Source organism: Oncorhynchus masou, chromosome 6, assembly GCF_036934945.1.
Source record: "Oncorhynchus masou masou isolate Uvic2021 chromosome 6, UVic_Omas_1.1, whole genome shotgun sequence".
Classification (NCBI taxonomy): domain Eukaryota; kingdom Metazoa; phylum Chordata; class Actinopteri; order Salmoniformes; family Salmonidae; genus Oncorhynchus; species Oncorhynchus masou.
Genome location: NC_088217.1, coordinates 80,767,531 through 80,789,816, shown reverse-complemented (window position 1 = coordinate 80,789,816; position 22,286 = coordinate 80,767,531). Strand labels below are relative to the sequence as shown.

The 22,286-nt window shown below is 45.8% G+C and overlaps 2 protein-coding genes and 1 long non-coding RNA gene across 4 annotated transcripts in view; 2 read left to right on the top strand and 1 right to left on the bottom strand.

Annotated features, from left to right (window-relative positions):
- Positions 1-17,859, top strand: part of LOC135542774 (striated muscle preferentially expressed protein kinase-like) — a 67,154-nt gene extending 49,295 nt beyond the window's left edge. Inside the window, exons 28-44 of the mRNA XM_064969964.1 lie at positions 525-602; positions 2,492-2,664; positions 2,800-2,826; positions 3,089-3,241; positions 3,364-3,475; positions 3,592-6,238; positions 7,142-7,285; positions 7,439-7,555; positions 7,885-8,052; positions 12,355-12,477; positions 13,294-13,458; positions 13,630-14,320; positions 14,502-14,741; positions 14,858-15,081; positions 15,228-15,303; positions 15,414-15,563; positions 16,215-17,859. Of these exons, the coding sequence (XP_064826036.1) occupies positions 525-602; positions 2,492-2,664; positions 2,800-2,826; positions 3,089-3,241; positions 3,364-3,475; positions 3,592-6,238; positions 7,142-7,285; positions 7,439-7,555; positions 7,885-8,052; positions 12,355-12,477; positions 13,294-13,458; positions 13,630-14,320; positions 14,502-14,741; positions 14,858-15,081; positions 15,228-15,303; positions 15,414-15,563; positions 16,215-16,443 (5,517 nt within the window). The 3' untranslated portion in view covers positions 16,444-17,859. The remainder of the gene's footprint in view (positions 1-524; positions 603-2,491; positions 2,665-2,799; positions 2,827-3,088; positions 3,242-3,363; positions 3,476-3,591; positions 6,239-7,141; positions 7,286-7,438; positions 7,556-7,884; positions 8,053-12,354; positions 12,478-13,293; positions 13,459-13,629; positions 14,321-14,501; positions 14,742-14,857; positions 15,082-15,227; positions 15,304-15,413; positions 15,564-16,214) is intronic.
- Positions 533-22,286, bottom strand: part of LOC135542777 (uncharacterized) — a 24,646-nt gene continuing 2,892 nt past the window's right edge. The window contains exons 1-6 of one of the 2 annotated variants that reach the window (XR_010456131.1): positions 18,494-18,723; positions 16,299-16,435; positions 7,800-8,050; positions 7,089-7,653; positions 6,704-6,888; positions 533-618 (exon numbers count right to left, since the gene is read on the bottom strand). This is a non-coding gene — a long non-coding RNA (uncharacterized LOC135542777). Of the gene's footprint in view, positions 619-6,703; positions 6,889-7,088; positions 7,654-7,799; positions 8,051-16,298; positions 16,436-18,493; positions 18,724-22,286 lie in introns of those variants that run through there. The other variant, XR_010456132.1, reaches the window with a different exon arrangement.
- LOC135542773 (carboxy-terminal domain RNA polymerase II polypeptide A small phosphatase 1-like) overlaps positions 18,828-22,286 on the top strand; it is a 9,705-nt gene continuing 6,246 nt past the window's right edge. The window contains exon 1 of the mRNA XM_064969963.1: positions 18,828-19,176. Coding sequence (XP_064826035.1) covers positions 19,113-19,176 — 64 coding nt within the window. The 5' untranslated portion in view covers positions 18,828-19,112. The remainder of the gene's footprint in view (positions 19,177-22,286) is intronic.

Below are 22,286 nucleotides of genomic sequence, written 5' to 3'. Positions count from 1 at the left end.
TGCCAAATTCTCTAAAACGATGTTGGAGGCAACTTTTTGGTAGAGAAATTAACATTAAATTCTCTGTCAAAAGCTCTGTTGGACATTCCTGCAGTCAGCATGCCAATTGCACGCTCCCTCAAAACATGAGACATCTGTGGCGTTGTGTGACAAAACTGCACATTTTAGAGTGGTCTTTTATTGTGCGTGGTACAAGGTGCACCTGTGTAATGATCATGCTGTTTAATCAGCTTCTTGATATGCCACACCTGTCAGGTGGATGGATTATCTTGGCCAAGGAGAAATGCTCACTAACAGGGATGTAAACACATATGTGCACAACATTTGAGAGACATATGCTTTTGTGAGTACGGAAGATTTCTGGGATGTTTTATTTCAGCTCATGATACAAGGGACCAACACTTTACATGTTGTGTTTATATTTTTGTTCAGTGTAGAATGTAAAATATAGAATGTAGAATATAGAATACAGAATGTAGAATATAGAATGTCAAATGTGTTAAAGGAGATATTCTGTGCTGCAGATCCGGTCCAGTATTCAGCAGGTGCTTGAAGGGGTCAGCTACCTTCACCAGAAAGACATTGCTCATCTTGACATTAAGGTACATCAGATTCCCACTGTGCAAGGGACAAATACAGTACTTTAATCACAAGCTATTATACAGTGCATTCGGAAAGTACTCAGACCCCTCGACATTTTCCACATTTTGTTATGTTACAGCCTTATTCTAAAATGTATTTTTTTTAAATTGCCCCTCATCAATCTACACACAATACCCCATAATGATGAAACAAAAACAGGTTTCTAGACATTTTTGAAAATGTATTAAATATTAAAAACCTTGGCAGTGATTACAGCCTTGACTCTTCTTGGGTATGAAGCTACAAGATACAAACTTGGCACACCTGTATTTGGGGAGTTTCTCCCAGTCCTTTCTACAGATCCTCTCAAGGTCTGTCAGGTTGGATGGGGAGTGTTGATGCACAGCTACTTGCAGGTCTCTCCAGAGATGTTTGATCGGTTCAAGTCCTGTCTCTGGCTGGGCCACTCAAAGACATTCAGAGACTTATCCTATAGCCACTCCTGCATTGTCTTGGCTGTGTGCTTAGGGTCGCTGTCCTGTTGGAAGGTGAACCTTTTCCCCAGTCTGAGGTCATGAGTGCTCTGGAGCAGGTTTTCATCAAGGATCTCTCTGTACTTTGCTCCGTTCATCTTTGCCTCGATTCTGACTAGTCTCCCAGTAAATGCCACTGAAAAACATCCCCACAACATGTTGCTGCCACCACCCATGCTTCACTGTAGAGATGGTGCCAGGTTCCTCCAGATGTGACACTTGGCATTCAGGCCAAACAGTTCAATCTTGGTTTCATCAGACCAGAAAATCTGTTTCTCATGGCCTGAGAGTCTTTAGGTGCCTTCTGGCAAACTTCAAGCGGGCTGTCGTGTGCCTTTTACTGAGGAGTGGCTTCCGTCTGGCCACTCTACCATAAAGGCCTGATTAGTGGAGTGGTGCAGAGATGGTTCTCCTTCTGAAAGGGTCTCCCATCTCCATAGAGGAACTCTAGTGCTCTGTCAGAGTGACCATTGGGTTCTTTGTCACCTCCCTGACCAAGGCCCTTCTCCCCCGATTGCTCAGTTTGACCGGGCGGCCAGCTCTAGGAAGAGTCTTGGTGGTTTCAAACTTCTTCCATTTAAGAATGATGGAGGCCACTGTGTTCTTGGGGACCTTCGATGCTGCAGACATTTTTTGGTACCCTTCCCAAGATCTGTGGCTCGACACAATCCTGTGTCAAAGCTCTACAGACAATTTCTTCGACCTCATGGCTTGGTTTTTGCTCTGACATGCACTTTCAACTGTTGGACCTTATATAGACAGGTGTGTTCCATTCCAAATCATGTCCATTCAATTGAATTTACCACAGTTTGACTCTAATCAAGTTGTAGAAACATCTCAGGGATGATCAATGAAAATGGGATGGACCTGAGCTCAATTTCGAGTCTCATAGCAAAGGGTTTGAATAATTATGTAAATAAGGTATTTCTGATTTTTACAAATTCTAAAAGCCTTTTTTTTGCTTTGTCATTATGGAGTATCGTGTGTAGATTGCTGAGGTTTTTTTTATTGAATCAATTTTAGAATAAGTCCGTAACGTTACAAATGTGGAAAAAGTCAAGGGGTCTGAATACTTTCCGAAGGCACTGTATAACAGATACTTCTGCAATGATCAACTTACTTAATATAACAAGGAAAGAATATTTCAAACCCAAGAATACATACTACTCAGATACCAATGTATTTTCCTCACTGAAAACATGTACACTAAAATGAATAACATTACACAAATCAAGTCATAGTTTCACATAGATCAAATAAGAGGATGGTCTCTAATGTACATTTTATTTGTATTTTAGAATATTAGCATGAAAATCTGTTGCCAATTGGATGGAAACCTAGCTTAATAATTCCCTGTTTTCATCCAACCCACCCAGCCTGAGAACATCCTAATGGCAGGCCGACACAGTGACAAGATCCGCATCTGTGACTTTGGCAATGCCGTCAAGCTGGGGACCAGCGAAGCCCACTACTGCAAATACGGCACTCCGGAATTTGTTGCTCCGGAGATCGTTAACCAAACGCCGGTCTCCAAGGCAACAGACATTTGGTGAGCAACTGGTCGGGGGAGGGGGCTGGAGACTCCTTTAATCTATTTCCTGATTAATCATGATTTTATCGCTCTCTCCCTCTCTCCTTCATCTTGCCCTCTGAAAGTCATCTGTCTCCCTCTCTCTGTTCACAGGCCTATTGGGGTTATCACTTACCTATGGTGAGTGGTTAAGGTTCTGCTTGGACTAAGAACATGATAAATGTGTCTAGTCGAGATATTCTTAGAATTCAATACACTTTTTGCATTACATTTCTGTAATTCTTTTCCACACTCTATAACCTCAGTAAGCAAAACACCAATGCATATCACCTGGATATTGTTTGCATATTGCCTCAGGCTTCAATTGGCCCACTTGAAATGGATTTGACAGCAAGGAAACAGTCTCAGTAAAGACTATTAACATAACATATTTCCCTTCTAGCCTGACTGGTGTGTCTCCTTTTGCTGGGGAGAACGACAGATGCACCGTCCTCAACATCAGGAACCAAAATGTGGCTTTTGAGGAGAGTATGTTTGCTGACCTCTGTAGAGAGGCCAAGGGGTTCGTCATCAAACTGCTAGTGGCTGACAGACTGTGAGTGTTATTGATGATAATGCCTTGGTATAAATTTATTGTAATGAATTCCAGAAAAGACCAGAAAATAAGTGTTTGGGACTTGGTGTTTTATTTGTCACCGTGTGATGTTTTACCCTCAGGAGGCCTAACGCTACAGAGAGCCTTCGCCACCCCTGGTTCAAGACTTCAATAAAAGACAAGAGCATCAACACAGCGATCCTAAAGCAGGTCTTATCTCGGAGACGTTGGCAGGTAAGGCATTCATTATTTCTGTAAGTAATACATAGTAGTACACTTCAATGAATCCCTCTAAGTACCTTCCAAATTACTCCTTTAACACGTCCCTTTTTTCCCCTATCTCTACCCAGCGTTCCCTCATCAGCTACAAATCCAAGATGGTGATGCGCTCCATCCCTGAGCTTCTCAACGACTCGTCCAATCACATCTCCATCGCTGTGGCCCGTCACCTCAAAGAGGGCTCGCCCCCACCCTCCTCATCCTCTGACTCAGACGAAGATGTGGACGAACTCCCCTTCATCCCCATGCCTCTATCTATGGTCTTCTCCGGCTCCAGGGTCTCCCTCAACGAGATACCAGGTGACGAGGACGTCACAGGACTGCCTTCCAGGGACAATGGGACAGTGGAAGTGGCGTGGTTAACCCGGCACAGGGAACAGCCCATAGAGGAGGTGGTGTCCAAAAAGGAGGCCAAGGAATTAGGAGGAAGCAGAGGAACGAGAAAAAGTGTAACAACCGAGGAAGATGGCGGGTCTTCGGAAGAGGAGAAGACTGTAGTGAAAACGAAGAGAGTCCCCCTGAAGAAGGGCTCGAGTGTGGAGGAGGATGACACTCAGACGAAGTCCCGCAGAGCAACGATGAGGAGGGGCAGTTCAGCTGACTCGGCCCTGCTTCTCCACATTGAGCCAGAGGAGGGGGCTGTGGAGGAGGGCAAAGAAGACAACGGCAAAAAAAGCCTTAAAAAGGCAATTTCCATGGAGCTACCAAATCGGAGCCCCAGCCCTGGGGCGGCTAAGATGAGCCAGGAGGACTATGCCCTCAAACTGGAGCTGATGAGACAGAGGCTGCTGAGGGGAGGCAACAGCAAAAGCGGCCTGCGAGGTCCCCTGCTGGAGACCCTAGGAATGGACGATGAGAGGCGAACCTCGTCCCTGGACCGAAACTTGAGGAGATCCAGGGTGGGGGCGCCAGAGCGGTCGCTGGCCAGAGCAGCCTCTACCGAATGTGCAGTGGAAGACACAACCAAAATCAAAATGTTCCAGAAGAGTTCCTCCTTCAGTCAGGGAGACTCGGAGCCCATGCCCCTACACCGGCAGTTTGGAGCCCCCTTAGAGATCCCCACTAGCACATCTAGCCAGAGCACTGAGAGGAGAGACAGTGCTGAAAGGACCCAGAGCATTGAGAGGAATGCACAGGGGAAAGACCTCCAGGAGGCCACTTCCATATCAGCAATTACGGAGCAGACCAGGCTGGATTCCAGACCTTACTCTCATGTGCCCTCTTCCTCCATACAGCCCACCCCAGTCAAAGAGGACCAAGGAGCAAGGGAAGAGAAAAAGCCAGGGGAGAAGAAGAAGAGCAAGTCTGAGGAAACTTCTGAAAGAGATGAAGAGACGGGGAGAAGGACCAAAGCACAGGAGAGGGTTGATAGACACGAGTCGAAGAGGGAGATTTCCCAGGGCAGGTCTCCTACTGTGTTAGCTCCTGTGATCGTCATAGAGGAGGAGGATACTGAGGAAGATGAACAGAAAGAGAAGCAGGAGATAGAGTTAAAGAAAGAAGAGGTGAACGCAAAAGGTTGTGATTCTCCAGGGGTTACGCCTACAGGAAAAACGTCTGCGTATGCCAACGTGATGCAAACTATTGTAGTACCGTCTGGAAAACCTGACAGCAGCCGGAGATCTCAATCTACACCTAGCCCCACATTTCCTGAACACCCTGCCGTCTTCGCCAAGGTGGCCACCGAACGCCCAACAAACCCAACCATCTCGACTAGCTCGTCTACGGTCCCAGACCGCCCCACCACCCCACGCCAACCTACCACGCCACTCAGAACAGATATCAAGGACATAGACTCGGAGGAAGTCTTTGAATCCAGGTTCAAGAAGCGTGAGTCATCCCTTACCCGTGGGCTCCGGAGAATTACCAGGACCAAATCAGAAGAGAAGTCCCCGACCCTTCCCCGTAAGACAGGCGAGGGTGAGGAGGTATACCGGCCGGGGCGTCTGGGGGCTCCGCTGGAGATGGTGCCCCAAGGATTGCAGGAGAAGTCCAAGTCAGTCCAGGACTTGAGGGAGGTGGAGAGAGACCCAGGGTCCCTGGGCATCATTGGACGGTTCTCCATGCGCACCAAGAGGACCCCGTCCATAGATAAAAAGGAGGAGAAGTCAAAGGAGACTGAGCCTGCGGCCAGTAAGCGCAGGGTGTCCTGGGCCATAGGCCGCAGTAAGAGTCTGGACACGACAGAGCTGGACAATATTGAGGCTCGGGGAGAGCAGGAGGCGAGAGAACGCAAAAAGATGGAGGAGTCGTCTGTCTTCGCCATGCGGCGGAAGTTCGAGAACAAAGTAGCGGGTATCTCAGCCAGTTTGAGGAGCAAGTCAGAGGAAAGGAAGGAGGAGAAAGAGGCCAAGCGACGCGTGGAGGAAGAGAAAAGTCATAAAGATGCAGAAGAAAAGGATTTTAAGAAGGTCAGTGATTCCCCCGTCTTGGCGATGAGGAAGAAGTTTGAGAACAAGGTGGCAGGAATTTCTGGGAAAGTCCGAAGCCAGTCAGAGGATAGGAAAGAGATGGAGGAAGAGAAGCCAGAGGGAAAGAAAACTCCACTGTTTTCCCGTCATCGACATTCCCAGTCCGAGGGAAGAGGTCTCAAAGAGATGGGGATCCCAGAGAATCATCTAGCCAAACAGACAAACAAAGAATCCAAAGTGTCCAAGGAATCCATTGGGTCTGCATCAAGCCTTCATTCCGAAAAGTCAAAAAGTCAAAAGTCGCTCAGTAAGTAATATGTATCTTGAAATATTATGCTGGCTAAGATGGCATTGGCAATTTCCATCAAATATCAATCAAATGTATGTATAAAGCCCTTTTTACATCAGTCCTCTTCTGACTGTGCCGGGTGTAGATTATACAATCTCAGAAAAAAGGATTCCCAAAGGTTTCTTCAGCTGTCCCCATAGGAGAAGCCTTTGAAGAACCCTTTTTGGTTCCAATTAGAACTCTTTTGGGTTTCATGTAAAACCCTCTCAGGAAAGGGTTCTACCTGGAACCAAAAAGGGTTCTTCAAAGGCTTCTCCGATGGGGACAACGGAAGAACCCTTTTAGGTTCTAGACAGCTATTTTTTTCTAAAAGTGTAAGAGTACATGGCTATAAAGGCCAGATCATTCTTCAACATGTTCAAAGATCACCAGCAGGGTCAAATAATAATCACAGTGGTTATAGAGGGTGCAACAAGTCAGTACCTCAGGAGTAAATGTCAGTTGGCTTTTCATAGCCAAGCATTCAGAGGTCGAGACAGCAGGTGGTGGGAGAGAGGGTAAAAATAGCAGGTCCTGGATCAGCAGCACAACCAGGTGGACTGGGGAACGGGGACAGCCAGGAGTCATTAGGCCAGGTAGTTCTGAGGCATGGTCCTAGGTCTCAGGTCCTACGGGAGGGGAGAGTGAGTGAGTGAGTGAGAGAGAGTGGGTGTGTGAGAGAGAGAGAGAGATGGGGGAATTAGAGAGAGCACACCTAAAATCAAAGGGCACCAGATAAGATAGGAGAATTACACCAGATAGGACAGACTGACACTAGCCCCCAGGCACATAGACTATTGCAGCCTAGATCCTGGAGATATTAGCTCACCTCCTCAGGTTCCTCTGTCTCAGCTGTTTGCCATTATGTCTTGTCCTCCACAGCTCCAGAGACTGACAGGCGGTCGCGGTGGGACAGGTGGGGTCTGGGCAGGAGCAGGAAGGATAAGACCCCCTCTCAGACTGACCTCCCCTCAGCCAAAGATGAGGGGTCATCAGGCAGCCTGCAGTACTCCCGCACTTCCTCTAGTACTGTCTGCTAAATTCAGCATCCAGTTGCCTTTATGTTGAATGTGCATACAGAGTTGGAGTTTGGCAATGAAAGCTGCACACTGCTTTTACATTCTAAATTCATTCTCAGTGTTCAATAATATTATTAAGCCACACCCTTGTTTTTCCCAGACTTCCCTCCTGTGTTCCATATCAAGCTGAGGGACCACGTCTTATTGGAGGGTGACCCTGTCACTCTTAGCTGCCTCCCGGCTGGCAGCCCCCACCCACAAATCTGCTGGACGAAAGGTAAGAACTCATAGAGCTGACAGACACAACACTCTTTGCAACAGCGCTGTCTAATAAAGCTTTACCGTCGGAGCTGCTGCTGAAACGTTGGTCGTTGCCTGTGAAGGGATGATATATTGTCATAACCCATCATAGCTCATTACTTACATGGTGCCCTGTGTGAGCACGACTTCCTAAACTTGTGTTGATGTTAGAGATTGCTCATTATTTCCATAAAGTTTCTCATGGAATACTAGATAAACACCTTTTGAAATAGGACTGTAAAATGACACACTACTTTACAGGATGCCACTGTAATGATTCTTGTTGATGGGTTTACTTGTCCACAGATAAGAGACCACTGGAGATGGACGCCAGGATGAGTCTGATCTCCTGTCCAGACGGCAGGCAGCTCGTTACGATCATGAAGACCAGCAGGAGGGACGCAGGGCTCTATGAGTGTGTGGCCAGTAACCCCTTAGCCAGCGTCACCAGCTCCTGCACACTGTCTCTGGCCTGTGAGTAACATGTTATACAAGAAAATGTTATTATCAACGATAATCCCGTCATTTAGATTTGTGGAGAAACAGGAAAATACAATTTTTTTAAGCCGTTATCTTCATGTGATATTTTAATATCCTGGACCTGTAAAATCTGTTGGATTTGAATTGCATCCAAAACCTTTCGTGTAAACATGACATTTACACTGAATCCAGAAAGGGGTATTTGCCCTTCATTCTAAGCAAAAACATGTATTATTAATCTTTACGATGTGATGACCCTTGAAAGGTTTAGGTAATAGGATTTGTATTCGAGTGTGAATGCAATGCATATTAATGACATGGCATAAATATACATGGCATAAATATTAATGTAGTTTACGGCTGATTAAACAAATGGCTTTTTGCCTTGAATTTACAACCTCTTTCTAATCATTCCAAGAGGAGAGTGTTGCTTATTACAAAAAGAAAGATGCGCTCCCAGGTTGGAATCCAATGTGTTAGAATCAAATAATCAACTGTCACTCAGACAGTCCATCTAGCTAATACAGATTCCGGATCTTAATTTGACCCAGTTTTTCACAGCAAGAAAAGAATCCTGCAGCAAAAAGAAATGTGAATTATTATGTGGATTATACAGTGCCTTGCGAAAGTATTCGGCCCCCTTGAACTTTGCGACCTTTTGCCACATTTCAGGCTTCAAACATAAAGATATAAAACTGTATTTTTTTGTGAAGAATCAACAACAAGTGGGACACAATCATGAAGTGGAACGACATTTATTGGATATTTCAAACCTTTTTAACAAATCAAAAACTGAAAAATTGGGCGTGCAAAATTATTCAGCCCCCTTAAGTTAATACTTTGTAGCGCCACCTTTTGCTGCGATTACAGCTGTAAGTCACTTGGGGTATGTCTCTTTCAGTTTTGCACATCGAGAGACTGAATTTTTTTCCCATTCCTCCTTGCAAAGCAGCTCGAGCTCAGTGAGGTTGGATACAGAGCATTTGTGAACAGCAGTTTTCAGTTCTTTCCACAGATTCTCGATTGGATTCAGGTCTGGACTTTGACTTGGCCATTCTAACACCTGGATATGTTTATTTTTGAACCATTCCATTGTAGATTTTCCATTGTAGATTTTTTAGATCTTTATGTTTTGGATCATTGTCTTGTTGGAAGACGAATCTCCGTCCCAGTCTCAGGTCTTTTGCAAACTCCATCAGGTTTTCTTCCAGAATGGTCCTGTATTTGGCTCCATCCATATTCCCATCAATTTTAACCATCTTCCCTGTCCCTGCTGAAGAAAAGCAGGCCCAAACCATGATGCTGCCACCACCATGTTTGACAGTGGGGATGGTGTGTTCAGAGTGATGAGCTGTGTTGCTTTTACGCCAAACATAACGTTTTGCATTGTTGCCAAAAAGTTCAATTTTGGTTTCATCTGACCAGAGCACCTTCTTCCACATGTTTGGTGTGTCTCCCAGGTGGCTTGTGGCAAACTTTAAATGACACTTTTTATGGATATCTTTAAGAAATTGCTTTCTTCTTGCCACTCTTCCATAAAGGCCAGATTTGTGCAATATATGACTGATTGTTGTCCTATGGACAGAGTCTCCCACCTCAGCTGTAGATCTCTGCAGTTCATCCAGAGTGATCATGGGCCTCTTGGCTGCATCTCTGATCAGTCTTCTCCTTGTATGAGCTGAAAGTTTAGAGGGACGGCCAGGTCTTGGTAGATTTGCAGTGGTCTGATACTCCTTCCATTTCAATATTATCGCTTGCACAGTGCTCCTTGGGATGTTTAAAGCTTGGGAAATCTTTTTGTATCCAAATCCGGCTTTAAACTTCTTCACAACAGTATCTCGGACCTGCCTGGTGTGTTCCTTGTTCTTCATGATGCTCTCTGCGCTTTTAACGGACCTCTGAGACTATCACAGTGCAGGTGCATTTATACGGAGACTTGATTACACACAGGTGGATTGTATTTATTATCATTAGTCATTTAGGTCAACATTGGATCATTCAGAGATCCTCACTGAACTTCTGGAGAGAGTTTGCTGCACTGAAAGTAAAGGGGCTGAATAATTTTGCACGCCCAATTTTTCAGTTTTTGATTTGTTAAAAAAGTTTGAAATATCCAATAAATGTCGTTCCAATTCATGATTGTGTCCCACTTGTTGTTGATTCTTCACAAAAAAATACAGTTTTATATCTTTATGTTTGAAGCCTGAAATGTGGCAAAAGGTCGCAAAGTTCAAGGGGGCCGAATACTTTCGCAAGGCACTGTAATTAATATTCTTTCTTTGTAGGGGTTGATACATTTTTCGTTAAGGCAAATAAAGTCTGTGTAACGTTCTGAGTGTCGTGGGTGAGCAGTCAGGAGCAGGAAGCAGAGAGTTCAGGGGAGTGCTACTTTAATGCACCAAAACGGCGAACATAAGCCAACCCCACGAAAACACAGGGCGTATAAACAAACAAACGCCCCAAACAGGGGGACTTAAACTGTCCAGAAAAACCCACGAAATGGGAAAACACGTAACCCACAGACGTGCACACAAGTTACACAAAACAGAAGGTCACAATAATTAATCCCGCACAAGGAACCAGGCGGCCGGCTGACTAATAAAGCCTCACTAATATTATACCCAACTCAAAACAGGTGCACTCAATAAACACATAAGGAGGGGGAGGAAATAATCAGTGGCAGCTAGTAGGCCAGCGACGACGCCCGCTGAGCGCCACCCGAACGGGAAGGGGAGCCACCTTCGGTCGGAGTCGTGACAGTCTGACATTTTAAAGTGGAAATTACAAACTTTAGAAGTTTTTTTTTAGTTCCTGCAACAACAGGATGATCAAATTATGATTTGGCATCTGTTGGTTCTTGTCCAGACAGCAGGCTATAAATAACAATTAAAAAAAGTCAAATACCCATCAGCAAAGCGACGGAACTAGGTGACTCCAGACACTTGATGGCCTCTCTCTCTTATTCAGGTGTCAGACTCAATGCGCTACATTTCAGTTCGATTTTCACAGCTTCAAATTGAATTGCTCTGGGGACACTGTCTGGGCGTCTGCATTACTAATCCCGTCTGCTGATGCTATCTGTCTCCATTTGTCATCAATCTGTTGGCTGAGAGATTCCCCAGACTGCTCATCTTGTCTGAGGTCTGAGGCCTTGGCTGGATCAGTCTCAGTGGTGGGCAGCCTTCATTAAAATCATCATATCAGGGTGAAAATCTTTTAGTGTTGTGTATGGTTTGTGTAAAAAAAATCCTCAAACCCATCTCTCTGTCCTCTGTGGTTTCTCCTCTTTCAATTGGATATCTCCATCCTTCCACTCTGTGACACCCCACCCCATCCAAACTTTCCCCATCCCCAAACCTCCCCATCTGTGACACCCTAACCATCAAAATATGTGACAACTCAAACTTTCCCCTCCACCATACCCAACATCTCCCTCTAACTTCCTATTGCTCCTAACCCTTCATCTCCCCTCCACCCCACTTTCATTTCCCCTCTACCCCAACTTCATCTCCCCTACACCCCACCATCATCTCCCCTACAACCCACCTTCATCTCCCCTCCACCCCACTTTCATCTCCCCTCTAACCCTCCTTAATCTCCCCTCTACCCCTCCTTCATCTCCCCTCTACCCCTCCTTCATCTCCCCTCTACCCCTCCTTCATCTCCCCTCTAACCCTCCTTAATCTCCCCTCTACCCCTCCTTCATCTCCCCTCTACCCCTCCTTCATCTCCCCTCTACCCCTCCTTCATCTCCCCTCTACCCCTCCTTCATCTCCCCTCTACCCATCCTTCATCTCCCCTCTACCCCTCCTTCATCTCTCCTCCACCCCACAATCATCTCCCCCACACCCCACTTTCATTTCCCCTCTACCCCAACTTCATCTCCCCTACACCCCACCATCATCTCCCCTACAACCCACCTTCATCTCCCCTCCACCCCACTTTCATCTCCCCTCTAACCCTCCTTAATCTCCCCTCTACCCCTCCTTCATCTCCCCTCTACCCCTCCTTCATCTCCCCTCTAACCCTCCTTCATCTCCCCCTACCCTCCTTCATCTCCCCTTTAACCCTCCTTAATCTCCCCTCTACCCCTCCTTCATCTCCCCTCTACCCTCCTTCATCTCCCCTTTAACCCACCTTCATCTCCCCTCTACCCCTCCTTCATCTCCCCTCTACCCTCCTTCATCTCCCCTCTACCCCTCCTTCATCTCCCCTACACCCCACCTTCATCTCCCCTCCACCCCACCTTCATCCTCCCCACCACCCCACCCTCCTCCCATCTGTCACTCCCTCCAGGTGTCCCCAAAAGGCCAGGCACCCCGGAGGTTCCCCAGACGTACAACAACACAGCCCTGGTGCTATGGAAACCAGCCGACACCAAGCCCCCCTGTAGCTACTCTCTGGAGAGGAAGACAGAAGGTGGGTTGACATTCATCTCCTAGCCTGGAGTTCAAACTGATGTCACGATTGACACTGAGAATATCAATTTGGATTCCAGGCTAGTCATCTCCATGAACTCAAGCCAAATATTAATGTTTGATTTATTTTACAGCCCACTTCACCCAAAGGTATTATCCTTATTGACGGTTGGGTAGGAAACACCTTTGGCTGTCACTTTAAACACTACTGTGCAGTGAATAACTCAAACACTGGGCAAATAGTCACAGTACAAACTGGCCACATAGACTGCTAATGAGCCCTATTTCATCACGCTTTATAAGTCATTATGGTCTCATAATACGGTGAATCATTGTAGAGCCTACATCGTTAGGACTGTATCAAAGTGGGAATGACATGAATGTTAATATGATTTCAGGACTGATTGAATTGGATGGCTTCATACCTTGTTTTACCACACAGTTACTGCCAGGCTGGGCTTTGGATGATTGCTGTTGTCTGTGTTTGTTCATTGGATTGTGCCCCACTATCTCCTCATTACCATGTGAATGTTCTTTTGTTATTCTGTTATTTCTCTGTGTGAGTTGTGACTATGACAGATAATTATGGCTCCACACCACCTTCGTGTACAGCTGATATTGTAAACATAACCTTCGTCTGTTTCACCATCAACATGAAACACTATCTCCACCTTGTGTGAATTATAAGTACTGCAACAAATGACAGTGGTGTGTAAAGTCAAAGTGACGCATATAATTTGGCTATTTGACCATATTGATATAACATGACGCAATTGGCAATCATATAAATGAAGCATTCTTTTCTTTCTTCTTTCAGGTGATGCCAACTGGCTGATCATAGCGACTGGAGTGGCTGACTGTTACTACAATGTCACAGACCTGCCACCAGGGGGCGCCTTTAGGTTCAGAGTGGCCTGCGTCAACAAGGCTGGACAGGGACCCTACAGCAACACATCGGACAAAGTCAGCCTGGACTCAACAGGTGCTGAAACACACCTTTTGGACAGGGGGTTCAAATTCTGTAAATTGTGTTAAATTGGGTCAAAAGAGGTGGTAAAGAAAGTTCTGCCATTTTTTTCTGTATTGTTGCAAATTTGTTTCACAAAATGGTTATGATAATATGATATTGAAGAGAGATGTGTTTGCTTTGCAGTAGGCGTGTCCTCTCCAGCGGTGGCCATTGTGAAGACAATCTCCTCACCTCCCTCCCACCCTGCCCCAGCAGCTACCACCTTAGTGACTGTTATCACAAAGGTCAAACCAGCAGTAATGCAACCTCCTGGTAAAACGGTGTCCACTGTCTCTCCCTCTTCACCCTCCCTTACACAGACCTCTCTAACCTTCCCTGCTCCCACCGCAGCTCTCTCTCCCTCTACACCTTCGGCCCCCGCCAGCCCTGCCATCACAACCCCTCCAACTGAACACCTGACGGTCACCCCTACCACCCCTCCAACTCTCTCCTCCCCGCCTGTAGTCAAACCTCCTCCCTTCATCCTCCCCAAACCCCAGAGTCCTGTCAATGTGGTCCCACCCATGACCCAAACCCCGCCCATCTCTCCCCCTCTCCCTCTCGTTACACCTCCTTCCACCCCCACTAAGCCCGTCATGGCATCCGTTCCTACCTACACCTCTGCCGCCACTGCCCGTATGGCCCCCAGCCCCCTCCCGGCCCCCTCATTCTCCCCCCAAGTGCTCCAGGTCAGCAGTCTGAGCCCAATAGGGGAGGGGAGGGGCACCCCTGTTTGGGGGACCCCCAGGGACCGCACCACACTCAAGCCGAGTGAGACAGCTCTACGACAGGGAGTCCCACAGAAGCCCTACACCTTCCTGGATGAGAAAGCCAGGTGACTGAGGTGTTAGAGATGTCAATATTTCTACAGCTACAGTAGTATACTATTACACTACGCAGTATTGCTATTACTACTACTATTACTTATATGGTTAATTTCAGTCAGGGAAACTGGCTTCATGTTTAACCACACATTATTGAGTGACTAAACTGACACATTGTCTCTGTCTGGCCAGAGGGCGGTTCGGTGTGGTCCGGGAGTGTCGAGAGAACGCCACAGGACACGTCTTCATGGCTAAGATCATTCCGTACGACCAGGAGACTAAGAAGTCCATCCTGCAGGAGTATGAGATCCTCAAGTCTCTCCACAACGACAAGGTCATGACCCTCCACGAGGCCTACGTCACCCCACGTTACCTGGTACTGGTGGCTGAGCACTGCATTGGCAAGGAGCTGCTCCACAGCCTTATAGACAGGTGTGTGGAGCATGATGCTCACACTCACACACGTACACACACATACACAGACTTGCACACTGCTCTCAGCTGTGCTCTACAACATATCCGTGGAATAAATCTATTTTCCTGCTAAGGTTCCGTTACTCGGAGGATGACGTGGTGTGTTACCTGGTTCAGCTCCTTCAGGGTTTGGAGTACCTCCACAACAGACGCATCCTCCATCTAGACATCAAGCCTGACAACGTCATGGTCACCAACCTCAATGTCATCAAGATCGTAGACTTTGGCAGCGCGCAGAACTTCAACCCTCTCTCCCTCAAACAATACAACAGCGGCCTGGGCACACTGGAGTATATGTGTGAGTTGGTAACACTATTGACTTTCCCACTGGTATCTGGAACTGGTACACGCCAGGTACTTCTTGGGTAATAAGCTGTTATCATCACCTTGATCACTACTTTCCTCTGAACTCTCTCTCTGCTCCTTCTATGCTGGCATGAAAAGCTCCGGAGATGGTGAAAGGTGATGTGGTCGGCCCTCCAGCTGACATCTGGAGCCTGGGGGTTCTAACCTACGTCATGTAAATATACAACTTACTCATTTCATAGTCACTATTGTCATAAGTCTGTGAAGTTGTGCGATTAATTTTTTACTCTCAGAACTCTCATTGTCTATGACACTTTTGCTCAGGCTTAGTGGTAGGCTGCCCTTTCAGGACAAAGACCCACAGCAGACTGAGACCAAAATCCAGATTGCCAAGTTTGACCCGACCAAGCTCTACCCCAACGTGTCCCAAAGTGCCTCGATGTTCCTCAAGAAGATGCTGAGTAGCTATGCCTGGTGAGTGCTTCAAAGAGTAGCTACATCATTATCTTATTTAACAAACCAGGAGTGGAATGATGATCCAGGGTCATTTTTGCCTTTTCGATCATAATGAATAAGATTACATGGAAAGTGGGGTCATAGCCTCCCGAGTGGCGCAGTGGTCTAAGGCCACTTCCACTAGATATCCTGGTTCGAGTCCAGGATCTGTTGCAGCCGGCCGCAACCCGGAGATCCATGGGGTGGCGTACAATTCGCCCAGTGTCGCCTGGGTTAGGGGAGAGTTTGGCCGGTAGGGATGTTCTTGTCCCATCACGCTCTAGTGTCTCCTGTGGAGGGGCAGGCAATGCATGCTGACACGGTTGCCAGGTGTACGGTGTTTCCTCCGACACATTGGTGCGGCTGGCTTCCGGATTAAGCGGGCATTGTGTCAAGAAGCCGTACGGCTTGGCTGGGTTGTGTTTCAGAGGACACATGGTTCTCGACCTTTGCCTCTCCCGAGTCCGTACGGGAGTTGAAGCGATGAGACAAGACTAACGACCAATTGGAAACCACGAAAGAGGGGTACAAAAAAAAGAAGTACAAAGAAAGTGGGGTCATGATCCTAGATCAGTACAGGACTCCTGTGTTCTGATCCCTGATTGGACAATGTGTTTTATTGCAACGCAGGGCCCGTCCGAGCACCAAGGACTGTTTCACCCATGCATGGCTGCAGGACTCGTACCTGATGAAGCTGAGGAGACAGACGCTCACCTTCACCACCACCAAGCTGAAAGAGTTCCTGGGGGAGCACCATCGACGTCGCACCGAGGTTGCCACCAAACATAGGGTCCTCCTACGCTCCTACTCCAGCTCAGCTTCTTCAACCACATCGACCGCACCAAACCTACCTAAGTGAAGGCATATGACTTATGTCAGTGTTAACTAGCCACCAGAGGATGGAGGTATGGGGGATGTGTGGTGCACAACAGTGGGCTCCATGATAGAGGGAGGACTCTAAGTCCTCATCCTCCACTGAGTGAGGCCGTGCTTGAGTAAGTTATGGGAGTGGAGATTAGAGTCATAAGCATTGCACCAACCCACAGACTGCATGGAGTCTCATTCTACTGAGACCTAACAGAATGAATCTTGGACAGTTCATCAACTGAGATTTGAATCCAGTTGTTGGGTTGTTGGATACCACGGTTTCAAAATATTGAGTTATCGTTAGTTTTTGGACCTGGCACAATTTGTTTCTGTTTCAGGTCTACTGTCTGCTAGTACTACTCCGAGCTTGCTATCGCAATGTGTGTAGAACTTTTAAATATATAAAACAGGACATTTGGTTTGGAAAATGAATTCAATACAATTAACCTGGAACACACATATTTGTCAGTTTGATTTTAGAGCACAGCCTTATTTCTGCATCCTGACATTTGGTGGTGATTATGTGAATGTACCATCATTTATGCTGCTAATTTATGTTGCATTTATTTACACATTTCAAAAACGCAAAACCAAAAATAAAAACGTTTTTGTTCATGAAATTGTATGTGACCTGTTTACCTTTTTCATGCTAATTTATTTGCATGTGTGCTTTTTTTTCTTTTTTGGGTGATTTTCGAAATACAATGAAAACAGTGCAAAAATATTACTCACCATTGTGATTATATTGTTCATAGACACAGATAACAAACCTGTGAATATAGTAGAGTATCTTAGTGGAGCAACCAGATGTCCTGTGGTTGATGCTCAAGTTGAACAATAGTGCAACTTCATTGATGAAAACGGTCAGACTTTGATTATGTAGATTCTGTAGTCTTCTATTGAATTTGTCACACCTCATCAACGTCATCACTGCGCCAATGGCTGGACTAGAATTCTACAGTATGTTCTGTTGATTGGACAGGTTGCTCTTAGCTTGACCAGCAGTCAGTTAGTGAGTCAATTTTGCCTAAAATGGGTCAATTTACAAACTTTCTCATGTAAATGTGTTGTCCATGTAAATGGCTTACTTACAGATGACGCGCAATATGTGTTCTGTTAATCTATTGAACTATTCATATCATACAATTTTGGGGTACTTTTGTCAACCATTAGGCCTACTGTACAAAATGGACATAGGTGCCATGAAGAAAAAATATACAGAAAGTCCTTTTTGGTATACAGAGACTCTTATGTATTACTTTTCATCATACATACAGTATTTCTTTTTGTATGCATTTGGATGGTTGAATATTTGTAAATGTTTTAATTTGCAGTGTTTATAATGTGGAAATGGTTTAAAATGTTTTTATGAAGTAGTCTGTAATAAACTATTGATACAATTGCAAAATACGTATTCTCATTATTCTTCCCTTTAAACTGGTCTCCTATTGAAATAAAGCGGTTGTTCCGACAGCGCTTGCACTTGAACGACACTCCCTATCCTTTTCCCCCTCGTCGTCAGTTTCAAGGGTTCCCTAACTGGGCGTTCCTTTGAGAATATAAAAAAGTTCTAGAGTACATACAGTAGGCTACGCAAAGCAACTGATGTACTCTACTACTGTAAATTGTAAACATTCGCAGGGCGAATATAATTTCAAGTGATCGAGAGAGGAGAATATAATATTACATTTATTTGCATGAAATATTAAATACTTTCTGTCAATCAAGCTACAAAGGTAATTAAAAGTGAAGGCTATGACGAAAATAAAAGTCCCCAAATCAGCGAAGAGGATTGTTGTCGAGGTAGAAGTAGAATGCTTCTTCTCTGTCGTTAAAAGGTTTCAAGTTCCATTTTGAAAATGTATCTTTGTTTCCTTGTTACTTATGATGCGTTCATATGCAAGTGGGAAGGTGGTAATTACCATTTGCGAAGTCGTAAATACTTGTATGGCATAAAGGTATGCCAGAGCTGCATTCACTTTTTATACTATAGTAGATGAACAGAATCAATTTTGTATTAACAATTTGTATTTTGTTCTTACCATAAATAACAATTACTGAAGCTGCCGCCATGCTTGCTGTCTTTTTTTGTTGACAAACTAGGTCAGTGGGAAACTCAGAGCATAGGGGTGATAGACGAGTTTCCCACTAGTAATACCAGTGGGAGGTGCGTTCAATTAGATTTTTCCCAGTAATATCCTGATATTTACGAAATTACAAGATGTTATGAACGCAGAAACACAATAGGCCTATACGTTATGGTTCAAGGGACCGTCGTAGTCTGTCGAGTATTCTTGCAAAAGTGGACTGCCACTCTCGGTGCACAATCATACATTTGTGTGCCACTTTAAAAGGAATGGGAAGCCTTGAAACCGCCGAGTTCCATGTTTGTATCTTCAAATTGAGAGCGGAGTTGAACTCCATGTTGAAACAAAGTTACCAACTCCCTTTTAAATGTATATAACTTTTATTTGTAGATTTATACCGCTCTGGTACGTCATTGAATAGCCGAGAAATGTAATCGTTTGGATGCGTAATGTATTTAAATACTGTTTGCGGTTATGTAACTTTGTGCACATTTATAATTTAATGTTCCTAGTCAGCGAACAATCTAAAACGGAACAAAGTTTTTAGCTTCAATTGTGGATAAAGTCTGGTGCAATGGACCACCAGTCCTCAATAATCACGCAAATTAATCGAGATGAAGAGGCGAATAGAGAGAAGGGTAAGTTTTGGAGAAAGTTCTCAATATGCACGTCAGTTGTTTTGTACCACACTCAAAACTTTTCAGTTAGCTAGCCTAGTTCGTCGTCCATTGGGTGTTTTCAAAGACTAGGACAGTGTTTACGAAACGAAACTATCAAATCTGCAATCGTCTACATTGTGACCACAATGAATGGCAACAACTAAGCTTCAAATGGCAACATTGTTGTGATACGCGACGCAACTTTTTGACAGGCAAGGTCACTGCAGTGAGGACGGACGAGCCCACTCAATCAAATCGCGTAATCTAGCTACAATTAATTGACGAGGTTGCAGTTGCTGTCTGTCATAGACCTAAAAAAGCGAACACTTCTGAAATAACTTGTTGAGAGTTTGATCATTTTAAAAAGCAGCTGTGTACTAGGCTACAGACGGATGCATTTATAAACGTGTGACTTCTTTACGTCAACACTTTTTCTAGAAGACTGGTTCACGTGTTTTATAGGTGGTGCGTTCTTGAAAAGCGTTTCCCGCTGTTATGCAATCAGCAGTTACCACAAGAAGACTGTACAGCTTCAATAGCCAGCCCTAGTATCTACATTATAATGACCCATTCAAAACAGAGATTAAGGCCTGCCCACGCACCTTGTACTTTCCCATTAGCAACATAAAACTCGATGGATGGCACAGTTAAACTACTGCCAAAGGCTATATGAGAAATGCCATTTTGGTTTGTTGTCCACAACTTGGTCACAACGTTGTCGGAGTGGTAGCTGTGTCACAGTGATCGACCTCAGAGAAGTTTGGAGATAATGTGTCAAGCAAGGTGTGAGGTGGCACCAAGTAGGGATTGTATTTAGTGTGTGTGATGTAATCGTACCAGGTAGACTGTAGTTTTACTTCCTGGTATGAGTAGCTCTATTTGTTTTGATAACACATTACTATACAGTTATTCTCAGAGGGATTTATGCTGCAGTGTTTCCCTATATTCATAGACACTTTTTTTAAAATCGATAGTCGTTGGCTCAATGACTGGAAGTCTATGGGAACAGCTAGCATGTCATTGCACTAACGCCAGTAGCAATGTACCACATACCTTGCCACCATGGCTGAAATAAATCCTAAGGGAAGCACTGTGTGAAAGCCATGCCCAGGAGAGACAAATGGAGTGAGAGCCCATGACTTTGATGGACTTCCCGTTTAACGCTGTAACTTCCTGTCTCTAGCTGACCTGGGCCAATGGGCAACCTGCGTTACTGGTCACTAACCAACCCAGAGACTCCTCTTGTTTATCAGATGTGAAAGGATTTGATAGATAGGCAGTATCTACAGTATCTGTGATACAATAAGAGCTCCTGAAAGCCCTCTGGTTGATCTTTCAATCCTTTCATATCTGTTAGGCAGGAGACTCAACCAGGATCTAGGGGGGGGCCTGGTTTGGAATTGGGCCCCTCTCTTAAAGATACACTGCAGAAATCGCTCAACTATTTCCTGGTTGCCATAATTCTAATAGTTTGTCTAATTTCAGTTTGTGACAAAACAAGCATGTATAGTGTAGTGAATCATTGTACCATCTAAACCGCTGTGAAATATATTTCTCCATGACCAAAAACATTGTATTTTCCGCTGTTTGAAGCTGGTGTACAAAACCATTAGTAAAAACGAAACTTGAGAATGGGAAGCATAGAAATAGTTTACATAGAACAGATCTACTGCTTCTTCAACCAGCTTTCAATGAGAATGACAGATTTATAACACACATGAATTTGTTCAGGTCGCCCAAAAAGTTAGATATTGTAGCTTTAAAGGAGAGGTAATGGATTAGACGTATCCCTGCTGAGGCCCTGTTCCCAGGTCGCTGTCTGCTCTCTGTAACCTGCCTTGTTGTGTGACATCTGATCCTGCTGCGTCAGTGGTGGTGGGCTGACACAATCTGTTTCCCCCTCTGATCTGCCCCTGCATTTCCCCTTCCTGTTTTGGTTTGGCCTGGACATGGCAGTGGGCAGAGGAGGGTCACAGGTCTGAAACGGGCCAGAGAGGGAGAGAAAGGGGGTCACAGGTCTGAAACGGGCCAGAGAGGGAGAGAAAGGGGGCCACAGGTCTGGAACGGGCCAGAGAGGGAGAGAAAGGGGGCCACAGGTCTGAAACGGGCCAGAGAGGGAGAGAAAGGGGGCCACAGGTCTGGAACGGGCCAGAGAGGGAGAGAAAGGGGGTCACAGGTCTGAAACGGGCCAGAGAGGGAGAGAAAGGGGGCCACAGGTCTGGAACGGGCCAGAGAGGGAGAGAAAGGGGGCCACAGGTCTGGAACGGGCCAGAGAGGGAGAGAAAGGGGGCCACAGGTCTGAAACGGGCCAGAGAGGGAGAGAAAGGGGGCCACAGGTCTGAAACGGGCCAGAGAGGGAGAGAAAGGGGGCCACAGGTCTGGAACGGGCCAGAGAGGGAGAGAAAGGGGGCCACAGGTCTGGAACGGGCCAGAGAGGGAGAGAAAGGGGGCCACAGGTCTGGAACGGGCCAGAGAGGGAGAGAAAGGGGGCCACAGGTCTGGAACGGGCCAGAGAGGGAGAGAAAGGGGGCCACAGGTCTGGAACGGGCCAGAGAGGGAGAGAAAGGGGGCCACAGGTCTGGAACGGGCCAGAGAGGGAGAGAAAGGGGGCCACAGGTCTGGAACGGGCCAGAGAGGGAGAGAAAGGGGGCCACAGGTCTGAAACGGGCCAGAGAGGGAGAGAAAGGGGGCCACAGGTCTGGAACGGGCCAGAGAGGGAGAGAAAGGGGGCCACAGGTCTGGAACGGGCCAGAGAGGGAGAGAAAGAATTGGGGGACAGTGAAAGAGTTTGTAACACGGTCACGTTGCGAGTGAGAGAAAGACAGGGAATAAAGAGAATGAATGGGACGAGAGTTTAAGGAAAGCATTTGTCCCTTTTCTGATTGGGCAGAAGTTTGCAGAGAGCGAGTAGTGGAACTCTAGAGCTTTATTATAGTAAACAAAAACTCTACATAAAAGTGAAGTCAGTTTAGTCTTAAGAAAATGTTTTATTCCAAGACTGTCAGTCAACGTTTAGAAATAGAGATTCGACATTATAATAAATTGAGTTGGATGTAATGATTTAAGTGGCTACTCAAACTCACTGATTT